Genomic DNA, 20,256 nt, shown 5'->3' on the forward strand with positions numbered 1-20,256 from the left:
CCAACAAAGGATATATTACAAAGTATTGAGATGAAATTTTGTTTCTGACCAAATACTTATTTTCCACCATAATATGCAAATAAAATGTTAAAAAAACAGACAATGTGATTTTCTGGATTTTTTTTTCTCAGTTTGTCTCCCATAGTTGAGGTCTACCTATGATGTAAATTACAGACGCCTCTCTTCTTTTTAAGTGGTGGAACTTGCACTATTGCTGACTGACTAAATACTTTTTTGCCCCACTGTAAGAGCCGCAAGAGCTTCCATTATGGTACATACTGCACTCTGAGTCTTCCTTTACCCTCCTTTTGACAATTCTGCCTGGAAACTAACCTCTTTTGTGTCTCTCTCACTTTTCTTATTGAATACATGACTAATATAGCAGAGCTGGAACAGCAAAGTTAAAGTCGAATATGAAATTAATTTGGTTGGGCTGGAATGCAGAGTTGTAGGGGAGTTGGAGACTGATGTAGCAGAGCTGGAACAATGGAGTTGTAGTCGAGTGGGTAATTGATGTGGTTGGTGTAACGCTAGTCACTACTCACGGACAGACCGTGAGGCAGAGAAGTCAGATGTTCCAGGGTCAGTACCAAGAGGGCATGTAGATAACCAAGGGAAAATGACAAAGGTGTAAGTCTGGTCATGGTCCAAGGGTCAAAATACAAGGAGATAACAGATCAAAGAAAAAGGACAATATAAAGGGATAGTCAAAACAAGGTCTAAAGGGTCAGGCAGCAGAAAATCAGAATGCAGAACAACAGAATCAGGCAAACATTCACCAGGAGGCACAAACTACATCTGGAAAGGATCAGTGGCTGACAGCTCAGTTAAATAGCTTGGGCAATCTCCAGAACACAGAACACCCGGAGAAAGTCCCGCATCTCCAAGTCACAGCTTGGACATCCAAGCTGTCAATCAAAGAACTTACAGCTCAGCACACCCATCACAAGATTGGACAGCTGAGCTGTCAATCAAAACACTAGCTATTCAGCATGACCCAGTTTCCATAGGACAGCATAACAATTGCTCACTAAATGGAGGAATTGTGACAATTGGGTTGAAAAGCACAGTTGTAGTGGAGTTGGAGACTGATGTAGCAGAGCTGTAAAGTGGAGTTGTGGAGTTAAAGATTGATACAGCAGAGCTGCAACAGTGGATAAGGACTGATGCATCAGAGCTGTAATAATGGATAAGGACTCATGCAACAGAGATGGAACAGTGGATAAGGACTGATACAGCAGGGCTGGAAGAGTGGATAAGGACTAATGCAGCAGAGATGTAGCAATGGATAAAGATTCATGCTGCAAAGCTGGAACAGTTGAGTAGGAGACTGATGTAGCAGAGCTGTAAAGTGGAGTTGTGGTGGAGATGAAGACTGATGCAGCAGAGCTGCATCATTGGATAAGAACTGATGCAGCAGAGCTAGACCAGTGGATAAGGACTGATACAGCAGAGTTGGAACAATGGAGCTAGAGATTGATGTAGCAGAGCTGGATCACTCACAAACACTTGAAACCACAATGAATCCCCAATAGGTTACTGGTAAGTCATTGAGACATACGTTGGTGCCTTTAAGATCTGTTGCACGACGATTGACCTTGCACACACTGACTAATAACTAATCTGTGTGTATTAATTGCACAAACAAATGCAAAAAATGTGTTGGAGCTCAAACCTCACACAATTCAGAATGCTTGGTAGCTTCTACGATGTTTCCAGCACTTTCTATAACCATCGCCTACTTTTCCATCTCATTTGCACTGTGTATTGTTTTCCTCTTTATAGAATTGCTGCCTACAACAAGTCTTCTATTTGACCTTTCCGAGTATTGCTCATTGAATTGTTTCACTTGAGATGAGCCTACCTATAGGCCCCCTGGCGCTTGTCTAATGACTTATCCATCATCACTAGAATAGAAATAAACTCATGGCGCATCCATTGGCAAATTCATTTAGTATTGCATCTGGGATCTGCAGCATGAAGAGTCAGCACATCTCCGGTTCTGTGTTTCCCAGTCATTTAAACAAGTTCATGGGATGAAAATGCTGAAAAGTGTTTGTATGGGGGAGTTTAACTGAGCAAGTATGAAGCCTAGTGAAAAGGAGGTTGTCCAACTTTAAGAGGACAATGTTTTACTTACATTTTAGTAATTGGGACCAAAAACATTTTTTTTGCATTTGGGTTTCATTAAACATTTTGCACTGTCTGTCTTCCATAGCCTCTATGTTGTACTGTTTATTGCTGGCTGCAGAATGGGAGTAACCATAGTTCTATTTATTTATTTATTGCATTAATCAATTCTATATGTGAAAATAAGAAACTTTGTAATATATATTTTTAGAGAAATCTGTTTCTTTCTCCTCCTGGACTGATCATCTATTCTCAAAATGTTTAATTCATGTAAAATCTGCCTTCACTGAATACAAATTTCCCATTACTGAGTTAGAAGATGACAGTTAGTGCTCATAAAGTTCTATGGAGAACTGTCACTGTTGTTTCAGAAGAACTTCAATATGGAATTCTATAGAATTTTAAAAGCACTAATCATCTCTTATCTCAGTATTGGAACAATATTTCTATACTGAATACAGATTATACAGATTTTACCCCCGAACCAAGAGTGAAAGTTTAGTCCAGGAGGAGAAAGAAGCAGATTTCTCTGATCAGATATATTACAAAATTCCTTATTTCAAATCTACTATTGAATTATGAAATAAAAATGAAAACGATGGTTACTTTTCATCTGACAATAATCCTACGATGATTGATCTGACAGGAGTTTGTAACTCTTTCTTTAGTTTTTTTCTGATCTCTTCTCAGCTGACTCATGACCACAGACCACATCCAAGTTGACTGTGTAGGAAAATAAAAAGCTTGTAAGGGCTGAACGGTGCAAAATGTTGTATGAAAACTAATTGCAAAAATGATTTTTAGCCCCAAATACATGATTTTTTTTTAAATGCCTCCCAAGGTGGACAGGCCTTTTAGTGTAAATTTTCACCTTTTTAATTAAAGGGCATCTGTCAGTAGGATCAACCCCATTAGCCATCTATATGAGCATACGGGTCATGCAGTTGAATAATATGATAGCTTGGTATCTGCGTTCCGATGACTTATTTCAGTGAAATTCTTGTTTTAATTAATATGTAAATGAGCTGTTAAGATCTCTGATCTGGACATAAATCTCAGTGAGAATCTTTCTCCAGAGCTTATTTTACATGAAAGGGAGAGTTACCAGTGTGAGACATGTAATGACTGACAGTCTCCTCTCCTGATCTACATGTCTCACACTGGTAACTCCCCCTTTCATTTTTTAATAAGCTCTGGAGGCAGATTCTTATGGAGATCTATGTCCAGCCCATAGATCTTAAGAGCTGATTCACATATTAAGAAAAGTGTATATTTCTCTGGAATAAGGCTGGTTTCACATTTGCGGATGATGGCTTTGCGGAGGGCTGCGTAGTTCCTCCGTGAAGCCCTGCCCACTGCCGCGCATCTTCCTTCAGTTCCGCCTATGTCAGCATGCATTCTACGTACCCTATCTTTAACATCAGGTAAACAGGCCATGCGGATGTATGCGGCTGCCTCCGCATGCATCGTCTTGACACTGCGCTGACCTGGGTCAAACGCAACATGTTAGGATTTTGCAGTCGGCACAGCTTCAAAACGACGCATGCAGAGGCATCCGCATACATCCGCATCGCCTGCATACCCAATGTTAAAGATAAGGTACGCAGAACGCATGCAGATGTAGGTGGAGCTGGAGGAAGAGGCGCAGCAGTGGGCAGGGCTTCACGGAAGAAGAAGGCTGCTTTCCGCAGCCCTGCCGATCGCTAGTGTGAAGCCAGCCTTACTCATCAGATCACAGATATCAAGGTCTTATTTTATTCAACTTCCTATGACCTGCATGCCCATGTAGACAGCTTAGGAGGGCTGACCCTACCGACAGATTCCCTTTAAGCCCATTTTGCAGTATGTCTGTATATTTATATGAGGTTTTTTTTTATTTGCATCACTTTGTTAATTTTTTAATTGATATAGAGCTCAAGTATACCGTGTAGACTTGGAGCTACTTGTAGCCACAAACCATTCTAGCGTATGAGTGACTAAACTGATCTCTCTCGCCATCACCAAAAGCTCCTTACATGGTCCTGAACACTCAAACTGGATCATGGAGCAATGGAAGAGGGCAGCCTGGCCTGATAAATCACATTTTCTTTTACACCATATGGACGTCTGAGTACATGTGCATCAGTTACCTCGGGAGGAAATGGCACCACGATGCACTATTGGAAGAAGTCAAGCCGGGATAGGCAATGTGATCTTCTTCATGTCCTGCTGGAGAACCTTAGGTCTTGGCATCAGATGGATGTGACACATATTTAAATGTTATATAAACCAAGGAACACCTTCATGGCTGTGGGATTCCGTAATGGTTGTGGTTTCTTTCAGTAGATGAAGCCCTTGCCACACTGCGAAAAGTTGTTCACGAATAGTGTGAAGGACATGACAAAGAGATCAAGGTGATGACTTGTCACTGAATTTCCCAGATCCAAATCTGTTCAATGTTCTGTGAAGAGCTGGAAAAACAAGTCTGATCCATGAAGGTTGCACCTTAAGGCCCCGTCACACTTAGCGACGCTAAAGCGATCCCGACAACGATACGACCTGTCAGGGATCGTTGCTGCGTCGCTATGTGGTCGCTGGTGAGATGTCAAACAGTGAGATCTTCCCAACGACGCAGCAGCGATGCGGCGACCTGTAGCGACCTGTACAACGATGTCGTTAGTCGTTGTGACCCTGTCACATGGCAGCAATTATGACGATTCAGACCTCGATGAGGGACGTCCTGTGTGACGTTGTAGTCACACAGGCGTGCATTTGCGTTGCCTTTTCCACGCCCATTCAGTTCCGATTGGTGGTTGCTACTGCGTTCTGATTGGTGGCGGCCTTGCCTTATGAGGCGACACAATAGCCCTTCGGTGGGAACGCATTTGAGACCCCAAACGATACCTACCGTGCACAAAAGGTGTCAGAAGAACCGTTGAAGAATAGATAAATCGAAGAGGAGTCGCAGGCCGGAGAACTCTACAACGATCTGCAAACCACCACGCGGTCAGGAACAAAGGATGGAAGCGCTACTATGTCGCCTTCTGTTGAAGGCATGACCGCCAATCAGAACACAGTAGCAACCACCAATCGGAGCGGAGGGGTGCGGAAAAGGCAACGCAAATGCACGCCTATGTGTCGGTGTCTGAGTCGTCAACGAGGTCGTTGGTAAGGTGTCAAACACAGCGATGTGTGCTACCCAGCGGGACCTCAACAATCAAAAAAAGCAGGGGCCTGGTCGCTGCTACGTGTCAAACATAGCGAGATCGCTACTGAGGTCGCTGTTGCGTCACAAAACTTGTTACTCAGCAGCGATCTCGCTAGCGACCTCGCTTAGTGTGAAGGTACCTTTACAACTTAAAGGACATGAAGGGTCTGACACCAACATCTTGGTGACAGATACCACAGAACACATCGGAGGTCTTGTGGAATCCATGCCTCTATCAGCCAGAGTGGGCACTTGGCTTATGCACATTAGGCAGCATGTGTCAATATTTTGGTTGTTGCGTGTGTGAAGATCTATCCAGGAGTCAGTTTATCGGGTATAAGGTAGTAAATAGAAATATAGGGTAGGAAATGAGTCCAAAATATCTGACATATTATCTGACATATTTAATCCCCATTTACGGTATGTACAATCTCTGACCGGTAGCTTTTCTCACGACCTTGTTTTCAGATGCAATGGTAAATGGCAGGGGACAAGATGTCATCTCAAGTCTCCAGAAATATCTCCTCACAAGTCAGAACCTGATACTGCCGGTAAGAACAAATGCACAAAGGTTAACAGGAGATGATCTCTGCTACGTCGCTCAGCTTTAGCTGCTATTTTTAATGTCTTTGGAGTATGGACATAATTGATGGAGCACCTATGGAAATATCATAAAGGGGCCCCGTATGGTGCTAGATATTTATCATTCTTGGTGTTTGTTTCCCCTTACACATTTTTAGTGACCTGTGGGCCAATGCACAAACCGTTTGTTTGCTCTGTTCCTGGAGAATGGAGACCTGCACAAGTATTTGCCACCTAGTAGTAAACGGGATGGCACCTCGGGCTCATAACAGCCAGATGTATACACCCAATATACAGGTTATACAATTTCTCATGATACCAATTCAATACAATCTTGTGCCAGCCAGTAAAGAAATGTATTTACAGTGGGTACGGAAAGTATTCAGACCCCATTACATTTTTCACTCTTTTTTTTTTTGCAGCCATTTGGTAAATTCAAAAAAGTTCATTTTTTTTCTCATTAATGTACACTCTGCACCCCATCTTGACTGAAAAACAGAAATGTAGAAATTTTTGCAAATTCAATAAATAAGAAAAAATAAAATATCACATGGTCATAAGTATTCAGACCCTCTGCTCAGTATTGAGTAGAAGCACCTTTTGAGCTAGTACAGCCATGAGTCTTCTTGGGAATGATGCAACAAGTTTTTCACCCCTGGATTTGGGGATCCTCTGCCATTCTTTCTTGCAGATCCTCTCCAGTTCGTCAGGTTGGATGGTGAACATTGGTGGACAGCCATTTTCTGGTCTCTCCAGAGATGCTCAATTGGGTTTAGGTCAGGGCTCTGGCTGGGCCGGTCAAGAATGGTCACAGAGTTGTTCTGAAGCCACTCCTTTGTTATTTTAGCTGTGTGCTTAGGGTCAAATAGTAGGTAATTGGTGATAAAGTTTACAATCACATCTGAAAATTGACCCAAACACGCAGACAGGCAGATCTCTGTGGGATATTTGTCTTATCAACTCAATTCACTCATTCTCAGCTGCCAGTCTGGTGTTTCTCAGTCAGTATACCTTACTTAGGTCTAAGTTGAGCTTCTCTTCTGAAGTAACTTTTCCTCTTAGAGATGCTATAGAAATCCTTCCAATATGAATCTCACAATATGTTACAGCGTATAGTTTACACACAAATCACAATATTTTCATGGAATGCACTATACATCCAGTATCCCATGGAGTTGGACACTTTGTGTGATACCACATAGACAGGAGGGAAAGGGCAGAGCAATGATTATCGACTGGCCAAAATCAGTTCTCTGCCATCTCCTAAATGGCTGACAGTGGTAGTAAGAAGCTTTAACCCTTTGTCTCCGAGCAGCACTCTAACATGAGCTTGTACAGTAATTAGATAAATACTTTATTGTAAACGAAAAAACTATCCTAGCAACATGCCATCACATTATAAGATCAAAATACCTCTTTAAAGAGGTTTTCCACCTACTAGAACATTTTAAATCATTTTTGCAGTTTTGTATCATTGGACATTTTGCACCAATTTGTTTTTACGGGCTCTTTGCACATGTAGTCTTTGGAATTATGTGGCGCCCCAGGGTCCTGGTCATTACAGTAGTATTGCTTTGCTCGCAGGGAGAGTGATGCTACGTTTGGAGGCAAGGAAGGATAACTGCATCCAGGTACCACAAACATGCAACACTTCACACTCCAGGCCACCAGGGGGAGCTTCTAATCCTATTTACTAGGTGACTCCCCATATATATATAACTGGTAGTCTAAGGAAAGTTAGTCAGTCCTTCGGGGAAGCTGTTCCTGATAGGAGCGAATTCCTGTCAGAGGACAGAGGAGAGGGTTCACGGAGCTGTGCATGTCCTAAGAGCTGCAGCTCCCAGAAAGAGACATTTTGAAGGCCAAATTGTTTGCAGCGAGCGTGCAGGTGAAGAAGCACAGAAGAGGATATCAGAAGGGGACCAGCCCCGAGCAGGCCGCCTCCTTCTGAGGCGCAGAGACCGGTAGCCGGAACACCGAGGTTGTAAGGACCTCTATGACTTACATCAGAGACCGGCAGGACAGCTGAACTCTACGTTATCTGTCCAACCTAACACCCAGGAGGCACGGTGACAACCTTAGAGGCTGGGGCATGCTAGAGTCCCTATAAACCGCCACAAGTCACCAGTCATACGGGTATGTCCTATCCAATCTCGGGGACAGAGAGAGATAACATCTGTGAGGACCTTATGAGATGCTTAGCAGTAAGGGACAACACCACCATGGCGCTAGAAGAAAGGCTTTTATTCTCCACCTGGACAAGGGGACTCTGGACTTGCCTCCAAACCGGCTGGACTCTGCCTGCCCTGTAATCTGGTGCTCTGGACTGTGGATGCTGAAGTCTTCAGTAAAGGTAAAGAGACTGCAACCTTGTGTCCTCGTTCTTCTCTTCGCCTCACACTATCCATCATCTACACTCTGGGAAGCCCTGGGGACATACTTCACCTGTGGGAAGGTATACAACCTAGTTGCCATAACATCACCCCAGCGGACCCTTTAAAGCAGCGTCGGTCACCCTGACCGAATACCACAGGTGGCGTCACGAACATAAACTTTAACCCTTTAAAGACCTTTCCCTTTTATACGGACGTCCCAGGGCCACAGACCGGGTCAGCCACCGTGACATCCCCCTTTGAGTCGACCGGACCTTGTACCGAGTACCCCACTGCCCTGACGGGGCGCTCCACATATATCAGCTGAGAGGAGCTCAGAAAAAGACAGATAAAGAGTTACAAATCTCTATCAGTTTGTCATAGAGTTCTGACGGATAATTATTTTTAGTGGAGCCATTTTTGTGTAAAAAAGAGACCGTAGAAGGCAAATTGTGCAAAATGTTTAATGAAATCCTATTGCAAAATTGATTTTTATCCTCCCAGAAAATGTACTGAAAGGCGGACAACCCCTTTAATAGCATCAATAATTTTTTGTTGCTACTGATAGATACTAAAATTGAGCCATCTGCCTTCTTTCCATACAGGTCTGTGGATTGGTATTAGCATTGGATTAACGTTTCTACTGATAGAAGTTATCATTGTCTACACATGTTACTTCAATAAAAGGTAAGAAAATGTTCTCAGTTTTACAGGGTTATTTAACAGGAAATGTGTCATACTTATTGAGCTAAAAATGGAAAGATGGAAAATTGTGGCATGGTTTATTGTATGCCGTATTAGGGAGGTATAAAGTGTGGAATATATACTCAACATTGAAATGGCACCACCAAGAAGGAAATGTCATGGGATGATGGAAATCACAGGATGGATAGACACGTTACTGATCTGCAAATTATGGAAAAATTAAGGTTATTTATGGTCGCCTCGCCTGAAGAATATTCTTCCACGCTTAATGGACTTGGGCAAATCATCAAGATCGACTGTTGACAGCTCCTTTTGTAATTGCCGACCAATGACGTCCCAGATGTGCTCATTGGGAGACAAGTCTGGAGATGCTGCAGGCCATGGTAGCACGTTTCAGCCATGGAGACTGTTCACAGTAGCACAAGTAACATGTGGTCTGGTGTTGTGATGAAAAACTACTTCTGGAATACTTTGAAGGAATGGTCGTACTACTGGTTTCCCCCCAAATCAATGAAACACCAAGTTATTAATGTACCTTTAATGAAGACTAAAGGGATCCTGCTACTCTACATGATGTTTACCTCCCATCAGGAGAAGGACTTCCATAGATAGATTTAAAAAAAATTAAAAAATAAGATGCTCTAGCCTATCAAATGAGTAGGTGGTGCCAGTCCACAGGTTGTGACTACATGAGAAAAGCAAAAATGTAGCCACTGTACACATGGCCAATAAAAAGCTTTTGAACTTTTTAATTTAAAAAGTTGCTTGGAGTGATGACTACATTTCTGTATTAGGGCTTATTCACACTTTGGTATTTAGTCAGCATTTTTCACTTGTATGAACAAATCAGGAGTGGAACTTATGGAGAAAAACTATAATTGAAAGATTGACACCTGTTCTGTGTTTTGGAGACTCTCCTGATTGTGGCATACAAAGACTAATGAAATACTGGTGTGTGAATAAAGCCTTAGATAGACAGACATACAGACAAAGAGAAGGATATAGACATATTAATATATATAATTACATACAGTAGGTGCAAAATAACCCCAAGAAATAAAAAAGATGCAGCACTTCCACTTTTGTGTTTAGTATCTTGTTGTCCGGTGGCCCAGGAACTTGCCCCTCACTTTACTGAATTGCTGTTGCTTTGCAGTTGTTTTCTAGATGGTGTTGTAGATTGGCTACACAGCTGCTCATAGAGGTAGACACAGGAACGCTGTCTCTTTAAATTTTCCACTGGTTTATTTAGGTACAACATAAACCAGGGCAGGGTTAGCAACACAAACACAGCCTTTCTTGCCTAGCTGAAAAACAAAAGATGTACAAATGGCACAGTCCGTGTTGCTGCGGGGATCCGCCCGATCAGGAAACAAACAAAAAAAGATTCTGCTTCATTTATTCTCAAACAAAACTCTGGAGCTCCCATCTCCAGGCACACCCAACACACAATGAGCTAGAAGGCTGTGTATTTTGACCTCTGGACTCCACCCTGGTGAACAGCCTCCCACCCACTCTTCAGCTGTTCACTAAACTTAGCCCTAAACATTGTCCATTAACCCCATCGTGTGCTGGAGCATTTTTCTATGTGCATATCACTGAAACTAATTATCTCGGTGATACATATCTCTCCTCTAGTACTTTGCCAGTGACCTTATCACAATAGGTAGACAATAATGAAATATTAGAATAAACTAGAATATATCTCCTCTATCTTTTACGCGTACATTGACATTCAGGGACCATTAATTTACAACACGTGGTATAAAATTTTGAAGAAAAAAATACAAATAATCTGGAAGTAGAAACATGTGGAAACAAAAAAGATTAATTCTTGAAGAGTTCAGCGTGTCTTTGCCTCCATGGATGCTTTTACTTCAAACACAAAATGTTCTTTATGAGAACGTATAAAAATCAATAGTATACAACTTTCATTCTTAGCCCGAATGTGCCCCTTAAAATATGGCACAAGGGTTACAGCTCAGAATTGGTTTCACAAGCGCAAACAAATAAAAGCACCCACCATGTTATAAAACTGCTAAACACTATGAAACTAGTAAGTTTCATGTCCTGGAGCCATAAATGGTCCTTCATCTGGACCTTACGAGACTCCCAAACTTCCTGTGGCGACAAGTTCAGGTAGATTATAATTTAATCTTAATAATAGTTATTAAGGGAATCTGAGAAGCAGACAAATCTACTGTAAGCTGTAGCATTTTTTTCAATATTACATGTTTGGTGGGCCTTGAAGAAGCAACCAAAAAAGGCTCAGTTGCTCTTGGAGGATCTTTATGCTCTGGTGGAGACTAGTGATGAGCGAGTGTACTTGTTGCTCGGGATTTCCCGAGCATGCTAGGATGGTCTCTGAGTATTCGTGACTGCTTGGAGATTTAGTTTTTGTTGCTGCAGCTGGATGATTTACAGCAGCTAGCCAGCCTGAGTACATGTGGGGGTTGCCTGGTTGCTAGGGAATCCCCTCATGCAATCAAGCTGTCTATAGGCCACAAATAATGCAGCTGCGGCAAGGAAAACTAAATGTCCGAGCAGTCACAGATACTCGGATGTCACCCGAGAGTGCTCTGGAAAACCTGAGCAACGAGTACACTGGCTCATCACTAGTGGAGACCAATATAGCCACTTCGATTCATACTGCTTTTGTGCTAGCACTTTTGCCAGGGGCCTAAATGAATGCCAGATATTCAAATACAGGACAAAAAAAAGGTCAGAGAGATGTCCGGTCATAAAAACATCTCTGAAAACAGTTTAGAATGGTATAAAATAAAATACTCACCTTGCCAATCCCTTGCCACTGTTTTTCTGATGTCTCCTGGTTCCTCGCCAGTCTCTATATCTGCATTTAGCAGATTTGAGGTTGTGTAGCCACATGAGCACTACAGCCAGCTAATGATCTTCTGACTAGGTGGCCTATTGAAAGCTGCTGGGAGTTGAAGAGAAATCAGAACCAAAGCAGTGGCGGCTTAGTAAATCTTTCAGATTTTGTTAATTAGCTGTAGAACCTCACTTTCGGAAAACTTTTGACTTGTCATAAAGATAAGTTAGAAGTTGTGATCGGTGGGTGCTGAGGTTCTCACTGAGTACTATGAGGAGCAGAAGTGCTCAGCCAAGCACTGTTCTTCTCCAACGCTAAAGATGGACTCATATCATTTCTATTGAGCCCCTCTTAAGTTTCGGAGGACATTCACATTTCTATTCCTTCATTTAAAAAATGAGTCTATCCACCCAATCCCAGCCATTGATCAAAACATCTGACGTAAATATGGGGCTTTTCCAACACGCTACAGCAAAAGGCAGGTACTCCTCTGCTGTTCTATCTCATGGTGGTGATCAAGGGTCTTTGACTTTCTCAAGAAGGGAGAAGGTTGAATAAAAACATTTACGAATATAACAATGGAATGTTACCAGCTCCTAAAACAGTTGTGTACAATGAGTGTAACCAAGGACACGGATACCATTAGACTTTGGAAGGAAGAACTGGTTCAGCACCTGACATGCGCAGCATGAGGCTAGGGTCACACCACCATATTGTCTTCCATCTAAGAGAATTGGGCTGATTATCCTAATCTGTCTGATTTTTTGCCAACCATTCATTGACTTGCGCGGCCGAGTGCAGTCCGAATATCGGATGAAAATCAAGTAGGCTGGGATTTTTTGCCTCCAACTGGCTCAGACATTTGACATGTGACTCAGACATGTGCACAGCCCCATAGAATAACATTGGTCTGAGTGCAATCCGATCTTTTGTTGGATCGTCCTCGAGCCAAAAATACTACTATGTGCATGAACCCCAATAGTGAGACTGTGCAGAACATCTAGCAAACCAGATGAGCAGGATTTTAATACAGATGACAATGCTGTTGCAAGCGGGCAGGTGTCCATTAAATTAGATATCTGGTTTCAGAAAACACTTGATCCCTGGTTACAGTTTGTTTTAAAAAACCAAACTGTTCTTTACTCACTCTTCCCGGGGTCCAGCGCTGAGTCTCTGCTGTAGCTCATGGTGTCCGTTATTGTCTGCAGCGCTGACATCACATTGACGGAGTTGAAGCCTGTAACTAAGCTCAGAGCGGCGCTGTCTGAGTTGACGACACAAGCCTCTGAGTTCAGTTATTGGATGCAGCACAGTGAATGTGACAACAGTGCTGTGGAGAAAAGCAAGCACATGGAGCAGCAGCGGAGACCCAGCACTGGACCTGGAGAAGGTGAATAAAGCACAGTTTTGACATTTAAAACAAAATTCAGAGGGGTGAGAGGGGTTTTCCAAAACTGGAAAACCCCTTTAAGGCCATCGGGTCCAGTGTGGAGAGCTGGAATGAGCCTAAGACTATTCTTGGGGCACTTGTCCAGCTAACTTACAAAATAAACTTGATTTTCCCTTCATTGCTACCCCATCTGAGAATAGCATGGAGTAGGGGAAGAGACCTTGATTTCAGGGATATATCACTTACTGGGCTACTTGCTGCAGTTTTGATAAAATCACTATTTTATCTGCTGCTGATTTACCAGTTCACTGAATACTGAGCCCTGAATAACCCTGCACACACCACTGATTTCAGCTTTCTGCCTATGCACAGTGTACACATAAAGCTGACTATCACTGGGGGGCAGGGTTGGACTAGCTGGCAGCAGGCTTTGGAGTCCTGCAGTGATAATCTTCTGACAATAAAACACTGATTTGTATCAATACTACAGCAGGTAGGCCAGTAAGTGACACATGGCAAGAATCAGGGTCTCTGTCTCTCCAGCATGCTGCTCTCAGATTAGGTGGCAAAAAAACCTGTAGACCAATTCCTTCTATTGTACACTGCTCAAAATAATAAAGGGAACACTTAAACAACAGAATATAACTCCAAGTAAATCAAACTTCTGTGAAATCAGACTGTCCACTTAGGAAACAACACTGATTGACAATCAATTTCACTTGCTGTTGTGCAAATGGAATAGACAACAGATGGAAATTATTGGCAATTATGAAGACACCCCCTATAAAGGAGTGGTTCTGCAGGTGGGGACCACAGACGTCATCTCAGTACCAACGCTTTCTGGCTGATGTTTTGGTCACTTTTGAATGTTGGTTGTGCTTTCGCACTCGTGGTAGCATGAGACTGACTCTACAACCCACACAAGTGGCTCAGGTAGTGCAGCTCATCCAGGATGGCACATCAATGTGAGCTGTGGCAAGAAGGTTTGCTGTGTCTGTCAGCGTAGTGTCCAGAGGCTGGAGGCGCTACCAGGAGACAGGCTAGTACACCAGGCGACGTGGAGGGGGCCGTAGGAGGGCAACAACCCAGCAGCAGGACCGCTACCTCCACCTTTGTGCAAGGAGGAACAGGAGGAGCACTGCTAGAGCCCTGCAAAATGACCTCCAGCAGGCCACAAATGTGCATGTGTCTGCACAAACGGTTGGTCCCGGGTTCCTTCTGATGCATGACAATGCCAGACCTCATGTGGCTGGAGTGTCAGGAGTTCCTGCAAGATGAAGGGATTGATGCTATGGACTGGCCTGCCAGTTCCCCAGACCTGAATCCGATTGAGCACATCTGAGACATCATGTCTCGCTCCATCCACCAATGTCACGTTGCACCACGGACTGTCCAGTAGTTGGCAGATGCTTTAGTCCAGGTCTGGGAGGAGATCCCTCAGGAGACCATCCGCCGCCTCATCAGGAGCATGCCCAGGCAATGTAGGGAGGTCATACAGGCCACACACACTACATCATTTCCTTGTTTTGAGGCAGTTCCACTGAAGTTGGATCAGCCTGTAATTTGATTTTCCACTTTGATTTTGAGTATCGTTCCAAATCTAAGCCTCCATTCGTTAATAAATTTGATTTCCATTGATTATTTGTGTGTGATTTTGTTGTCAGCACATTCAACTTTTTACAGACCAAAGTATTCAATGAGAATATTTCATTTATTCAGATCTAGGATGTGTTATTTGGGTGTTCCTTTTATTTTTTTTGAACAGTGTATATCTATAGTTCTACATCGGCCACAGACTGGACATTATTTCTTATACCGTTTTGCTTTTCTAAAAAGTCTCTTTCGGTCTTGCACTCTTTTTTTTTTTGTCATTCATTTTCGCTTGTATATGTGAGTAGTAAGAAAATAACATTTTGCTGTTATGTTCTCGTACATTTAGATGCCTCTCCCTTTAAAACTTCATGATCTCATGATTAAAATTAATGCTTCCTTTCATTTTATTCTCCAACAGGAAACATAAAGGCAAAATCACCAGTGGGTTCTCCAATCCAAATTATGCAGGCAGCAGCACGACTTCACTGAACGAGGTGCATAAAATCTTTATCAACCATTACAGCGCCTTTGCTTTGAGCCATGGAGGAACGCGGGTCTTTATTCACATACTTTATTCTTTTATGAAATGCGTTCTTTGTTTAGCAAACAAGCCGCGTTCCCCGGGTCTGAGGGCAACATTCTGTTCATACGGGTGTATAATACTATATATCAATCTCTGCCCAGGGGGTCACACGTCAGATTAGCAGAATGTAAAATGCTTTTACATCTTCGTTATGCCTAAAGTCATTTTTGGTTTTGATGTTTGGGAACAAAATATCTGAAACGTCTGATCTCCATATTTATTTAATTATGTATTTATTAATTTATTTTAAATAACTGATACACCATCTAACGTGGCCATAAAAGTGTCTATCAAGAATAACGTCTGTGCTTACCAGTCATTATATGAATCTCCACCATTGACCACATGCCATAAATACCTGGCAGGGTCCAATTCCACTTTTAAGACTCCCACCTATTGGGAAAATGGGGTTCCTCTTCTCCCCGCCTAGCACTCCAGAATAGAGGAGACCATGCACGTGGCTCTCCCCATTGAAGATTATGGGTGTTGTGCTGATGTTGAACCATTGACCACATACAGGTCCTTCTCAAAAAATTAGCATATAGTGTTAAATTTCATTATTTACCATAATGTAATGATTACAATTAAACTTTCATATATTATAGATTCATTATCCACCAACTGAAATTTGTCAGGTCTTTTATTGTTTTAATACTGATGATTTTGGCATACAACTCCTGATAACCCAAAAAACCTGTCTCAATAAATTAGCATATCAAGAAAAGGTTCTCTAAACGACCTATTACCCTAATCTTCTGAATCAACTAATTAACTCTAAACACATGCAAAAGATACCTGAGGCTTTTATAAACTCCCTGCCTGGTTCATTACTCAAAACCCCCATCATGGGTAAGACTAGCGACCTGACAGATGTCAAGAAGGCCATCATTGACACCCTCAAGCAAGAGGGTAAGACCCAGAAAGAAATTTCTCAACAAATAGGCTGTTCCCAGAGTGCTGTATCAAGGCACCTCAATGGTAAGTCTGTTGGAAGGAAACAATGTGGCAGAAAACGCTGTACAACGAGAAGAGGAGACCGGACCCTGAGGAAGATTGTGGAGAAGGACCGATTCCAGACCTTGGGGAACCTGAGGAAGCAGTGGACTGAGTCTGGTGTGGAAACATCCAGAGCCACCGTGCACAGGCGTGTGCAGGAAATGGGCTACAGGTGCCGCATTCCCCAGGTAAAGCCACTTTTGAACCATAAACAGCGGCAGAGGCGCCTGACCTGGGCTACAGAGAAGCAGCACTGGACTGTTGCTAAGTGGTCCCAAGTACTTTTTTCTGATGAAAGCAAATTTTGCATGTCATTCGGAAATCAAGGTGCCAGAGTCTGGAGGAAGACTGGGGAGAAGGAAATGCCAAAATACCTGAAGTCCAGTGTCAAGTACCCACAGTCAGTGATGGTGTGGGGTGCCATGTCAGCTGCTGGTGTTGGTCCACTGTGTTTCATCAAGGGCAGGGTCAATGCAGCTAGCTATCAGGAGATTTTGGAGCACTTCATGCTTCCATCGGCTGAAATGCTTTATGGAGATGAAGATTTCATTTTTCAGCACGACCTGGCACCTGCTCACAGTGCCAAAACCACTGGTAAATGGTTTACTGACCATGGTATTACTGTGCTCAATTGGCCTGCCAACTCTCCTGACATGAACCCCATAGAGAATCTGTGGGATATTGTGAAGAGAAAGTTGAAAGACGCAAGACCCAACACTCTGGATGAGCTTAAGGCCGCTATTGAAGCATCCTGGGCCTCCATAACATCTCAGCAGTGTCACAGGCTGATTGCCTCCATGCCACGCCGCATTGAAGCAGTCATTTCTGCCAAAGGATTCCCGACCAAGTATTGAGTGCATAACTGAACATTATTATTTGATGGTTTTTTTGTTTGTTATTAAAAAACACTTTTATTTGATTGGATGGGTGAAATATGCTAATTTATTGAGACAGGTTTTTTGGGTTATCAGGAGTTGTATGCCAAAATCATCAGTATTAAAACAATAAAAGACCTGACAAATTTCAGTTGGTGGATAATGAATCTATAATATATGAAAGTTTAATTGTAATCATTACATTATGGTAAATAATGAAATTTAACACTATATGCTAATTTTTTGAGTATTACCTGTATATGCCCAAAGTGTGTACTTCTGGCATCTGCTGTTCATCGGCATACTTATTTATCCACGGTATGGACTAGTGAAGTAGACTATGTTAGTGTACGCAGAGACAGACACCCACCTGATAAATGTTCCCCCCCTTGGTAAATATGGGATACTTCTTTCTATGAATTCCCTATGGCTGATTTATCCTGTTGTTTGGTTATGCACTAGCATATAATAACACAAAATAATCGGGTGGAGCGCTTCAAGATTTGGCAGCTAAAAACACCATCTGGTCAAGCCTGGACCCTCGGGAATATAAAGAATGAAAAACAGATAGATACAAAATATATTGGAGCTAATGTCCATATATATGTTAAAGTCAATATGTCACCTAATCTGAGAGCAGCATAACGTAGGGGAACAGATCCTGATTCCAGGGATGTATCACTTACTGGGCTGCCTGCTGTAGTTTTTGTAAAATCGCAGTTTTATCAGCAAGAGGTTATCACTAGAGGACAAGCAAACCTGCTTCCATGTAGTCCTCATATTCATGAGTTCTGTGTAACCCCGCACCCACCGCTGATTAGCACCACCTTACATACATGCTGGTTAATAATATAATAATTTTGTAAGGAGGTGAAGCACAAGAAGAGTCCGGGGGCGGTTACCTTCTCGGCTCTGTGCCTGGAACCATTGAGCTGTGCTACAGGTTCCCGAGGGGGCAGACTTAGAGACTGGGAAAGGAAGGAAGCCATCCAGAGAGCGGGAAAGGCACGCGCGCAAGGTAGAGAGCAGCGTGAGCAGCGGTCAGAGCAGGGTGCAGCTGCGCTCCAGGAGAGAGAGAGAGCTCCCGGTCAGAGGACAAATACAGGGAGATTGCCCAGAAAGACTGCATTTTGTGAGTACATGAAAGCGGACTCTGCTGTGACTGGAGAGGGGCGCTTTGAGACCCGTGCAGAGACATTAGCCCTTGCAGAGACTGCGACCCCCTGGTACCCACGGTATCAGTACAGAGACTGTGACCCCTGGTACCCACGGTATCAGTGCAGAGCTCCTGATTCCTGGTGAGAGACTTAACAGTGCAGAGACCCTGATTCCTGGAGAGAGACTTAATAATAGACTGACCATCGTTTTCCCGGGATAGGCTGTGCTGCAAAAGCTAAAGACTCAAAGCCTGAGCATATCACATTAACTCCCAAAACCCCAGGCAGCGGGCTCCTAGAGACTACTCAGCCCACGGACAACAGAGGGACGACAAGTGCCGCTGTTTCTCGGCGCCTACGTTGGAGAAGACGACCCTTCAAGCAAGTCCTCATCAGACTGATAAGTGTTCTTTTCTCAAGAAATCTTGCTTACTTCTGTTACACTGTTTGACTCCCATATTTTTGCTAGTTATTTTTCATTGCTTTCTCCCTGCGAAGAGAACCTGATTCCTGTTATTAAACCCCGCATCTGTTGGTCTGTCTGTTCCGTGGTGACATACTCAGTACCTGCATACTATAACAATTTATTCAAAGATTTTTCCTGGCATAGAAGTAAGGCTCACTGGCCTGCAATTTCCTGGCTCCATCTTCTTCCCTTTTTTGAATATAGGGACAACAGACAACATTTGTCCTTCTACAATGTTCTGGGACTTCTCCTGTTCTCCAGGAATTTTCAAAGATTCTGGCTAGTGGTTCCGCAATTTTCTCTGTTAAAGGGTCAACATTGACTTGTAGGATTGCTACTTCCAATAGGTGGCACTAGAGTTCTAGTTCTCTTCCTCTCTGAAAAGACAATTTGCATAATTAGCATATTTCCCAGAGGAGCATTGCAGCTTTAAGTCTCCTCATCTCGGCATGCTTAGCATGTCAATCTCCACAAGGAGAAACGATACTTCTTGAATATCGGTACTTTAGGATGTAATTCATCTCACCAGTATCTTGTCCTGCTCTATACCATGTTGTCCACAGATCAGACTGCACGTACAATGTGTCTGCCAGCATCATGTTATAGAGCAGGAGGAGATGAGGAAATTGTGTTATATAGTTTTTTTTTGGAAAAGATTCAGTATAATTTTTATTCTATTCGTTAAAATTACTGATAACTTTGCGCTTGAGAGTCAAGGAGGTGGTCCTAACCAGTGATTGACTAATTCATTAATGTCAATGAAAAACAGAGATGTCAGTCAATGAGTAGGACCGCCCACTGGACCCCTATACAGACAAACACCACAGATTTCAATGAATAAATTACAAGGTATACTGAATCCATGATGACATTTTCCCTTTAAATTTATACAAAGAAGATTATTTGCATATATTTTATATTCATTTCTTTACTGTTTTTCTCACCTTTTAGTTTTCTGAAACGATGCATCCTAATGTCCAAGTCAGTGTTTTTCCCTGGAAATTAGGCCACCAGGTACGTGTGATTATTGAAGTGTATATTGTTAATGATAAAATGAAGCCTGTTTTATTTCAGTCAAATGGAATCTCCTGTAGAAAATATATATATTTTTTACAAGGATTGTCCTATCATAATAAAGCCTTAATAAGTTTACCATAATATGACATAAGACTTGGAAATGCCATCACTTATATTAGCAGAGGTCGAATTCGAACATTGAGATTCATTAAAATAACCTGACCGGCGCCATTTCCCTCACTGCTGAACCTCCAGAGAGCGGGCTAATGTCACTTTATAATACGTGTGGATTTCCCCATGATGCCCTGCAGCTATGACATCTAGCAGATTATCATATTTTGTACAGTGGTGGTCAATACAAAAATCAGCAGTT

General features: G+C 42.6%; 1 protein-coding gene across 2 annotated transcripts in view; it reads left to right on the forward strand.

The window, feature by feature from the left end:
* MALRD1 (MAM and LDL receptor class A domain containing 1) overlaps positions 1-20,256 on the forward strand; it is a 419,241-nt gene that overhangs the window by 389,218 nt on the left and 9,767 nt on the right. For both annotated transcript variants that reach the window (XM_069729529.1, XM_069729530.1), the window contains 4 exons: positions 5,786-5,868; positions 8,877-8,958; positions 15,208-15,283; positions 19,818-19,880. In XM_069729529.1, the coding sequence (XP_069585630.1) occupies positions 5,786-5,868; positions 8,877-8,958; positions 15,208-15,283; positions 19,818-19,880 (304 nt within the window). The remainder of the gene's footprint in view (positions 1-5,785; positions 5,869-8,876; positions 8,959-15,207; positions 15,284-19,817; positions 19,881-20,256) is intronic.

The sequence above is a fragment of the Ranitomeya imitator genome, chromosome 6, assembly GCF_032444005.1.
Source record: "Ranitomeya imitator isolate aRanImi1 chromosome 6, aRanImi1.pri, whole genome shotgun sequence".
In the NCBI taxonomy this organism is placed as follows: domain Eukaryota; kingdom Metazoa; phylum Chordata; class Amphibia; order Anura; family Dendrobatidae; genus Ranitomeya; species Ranitomeya imitator.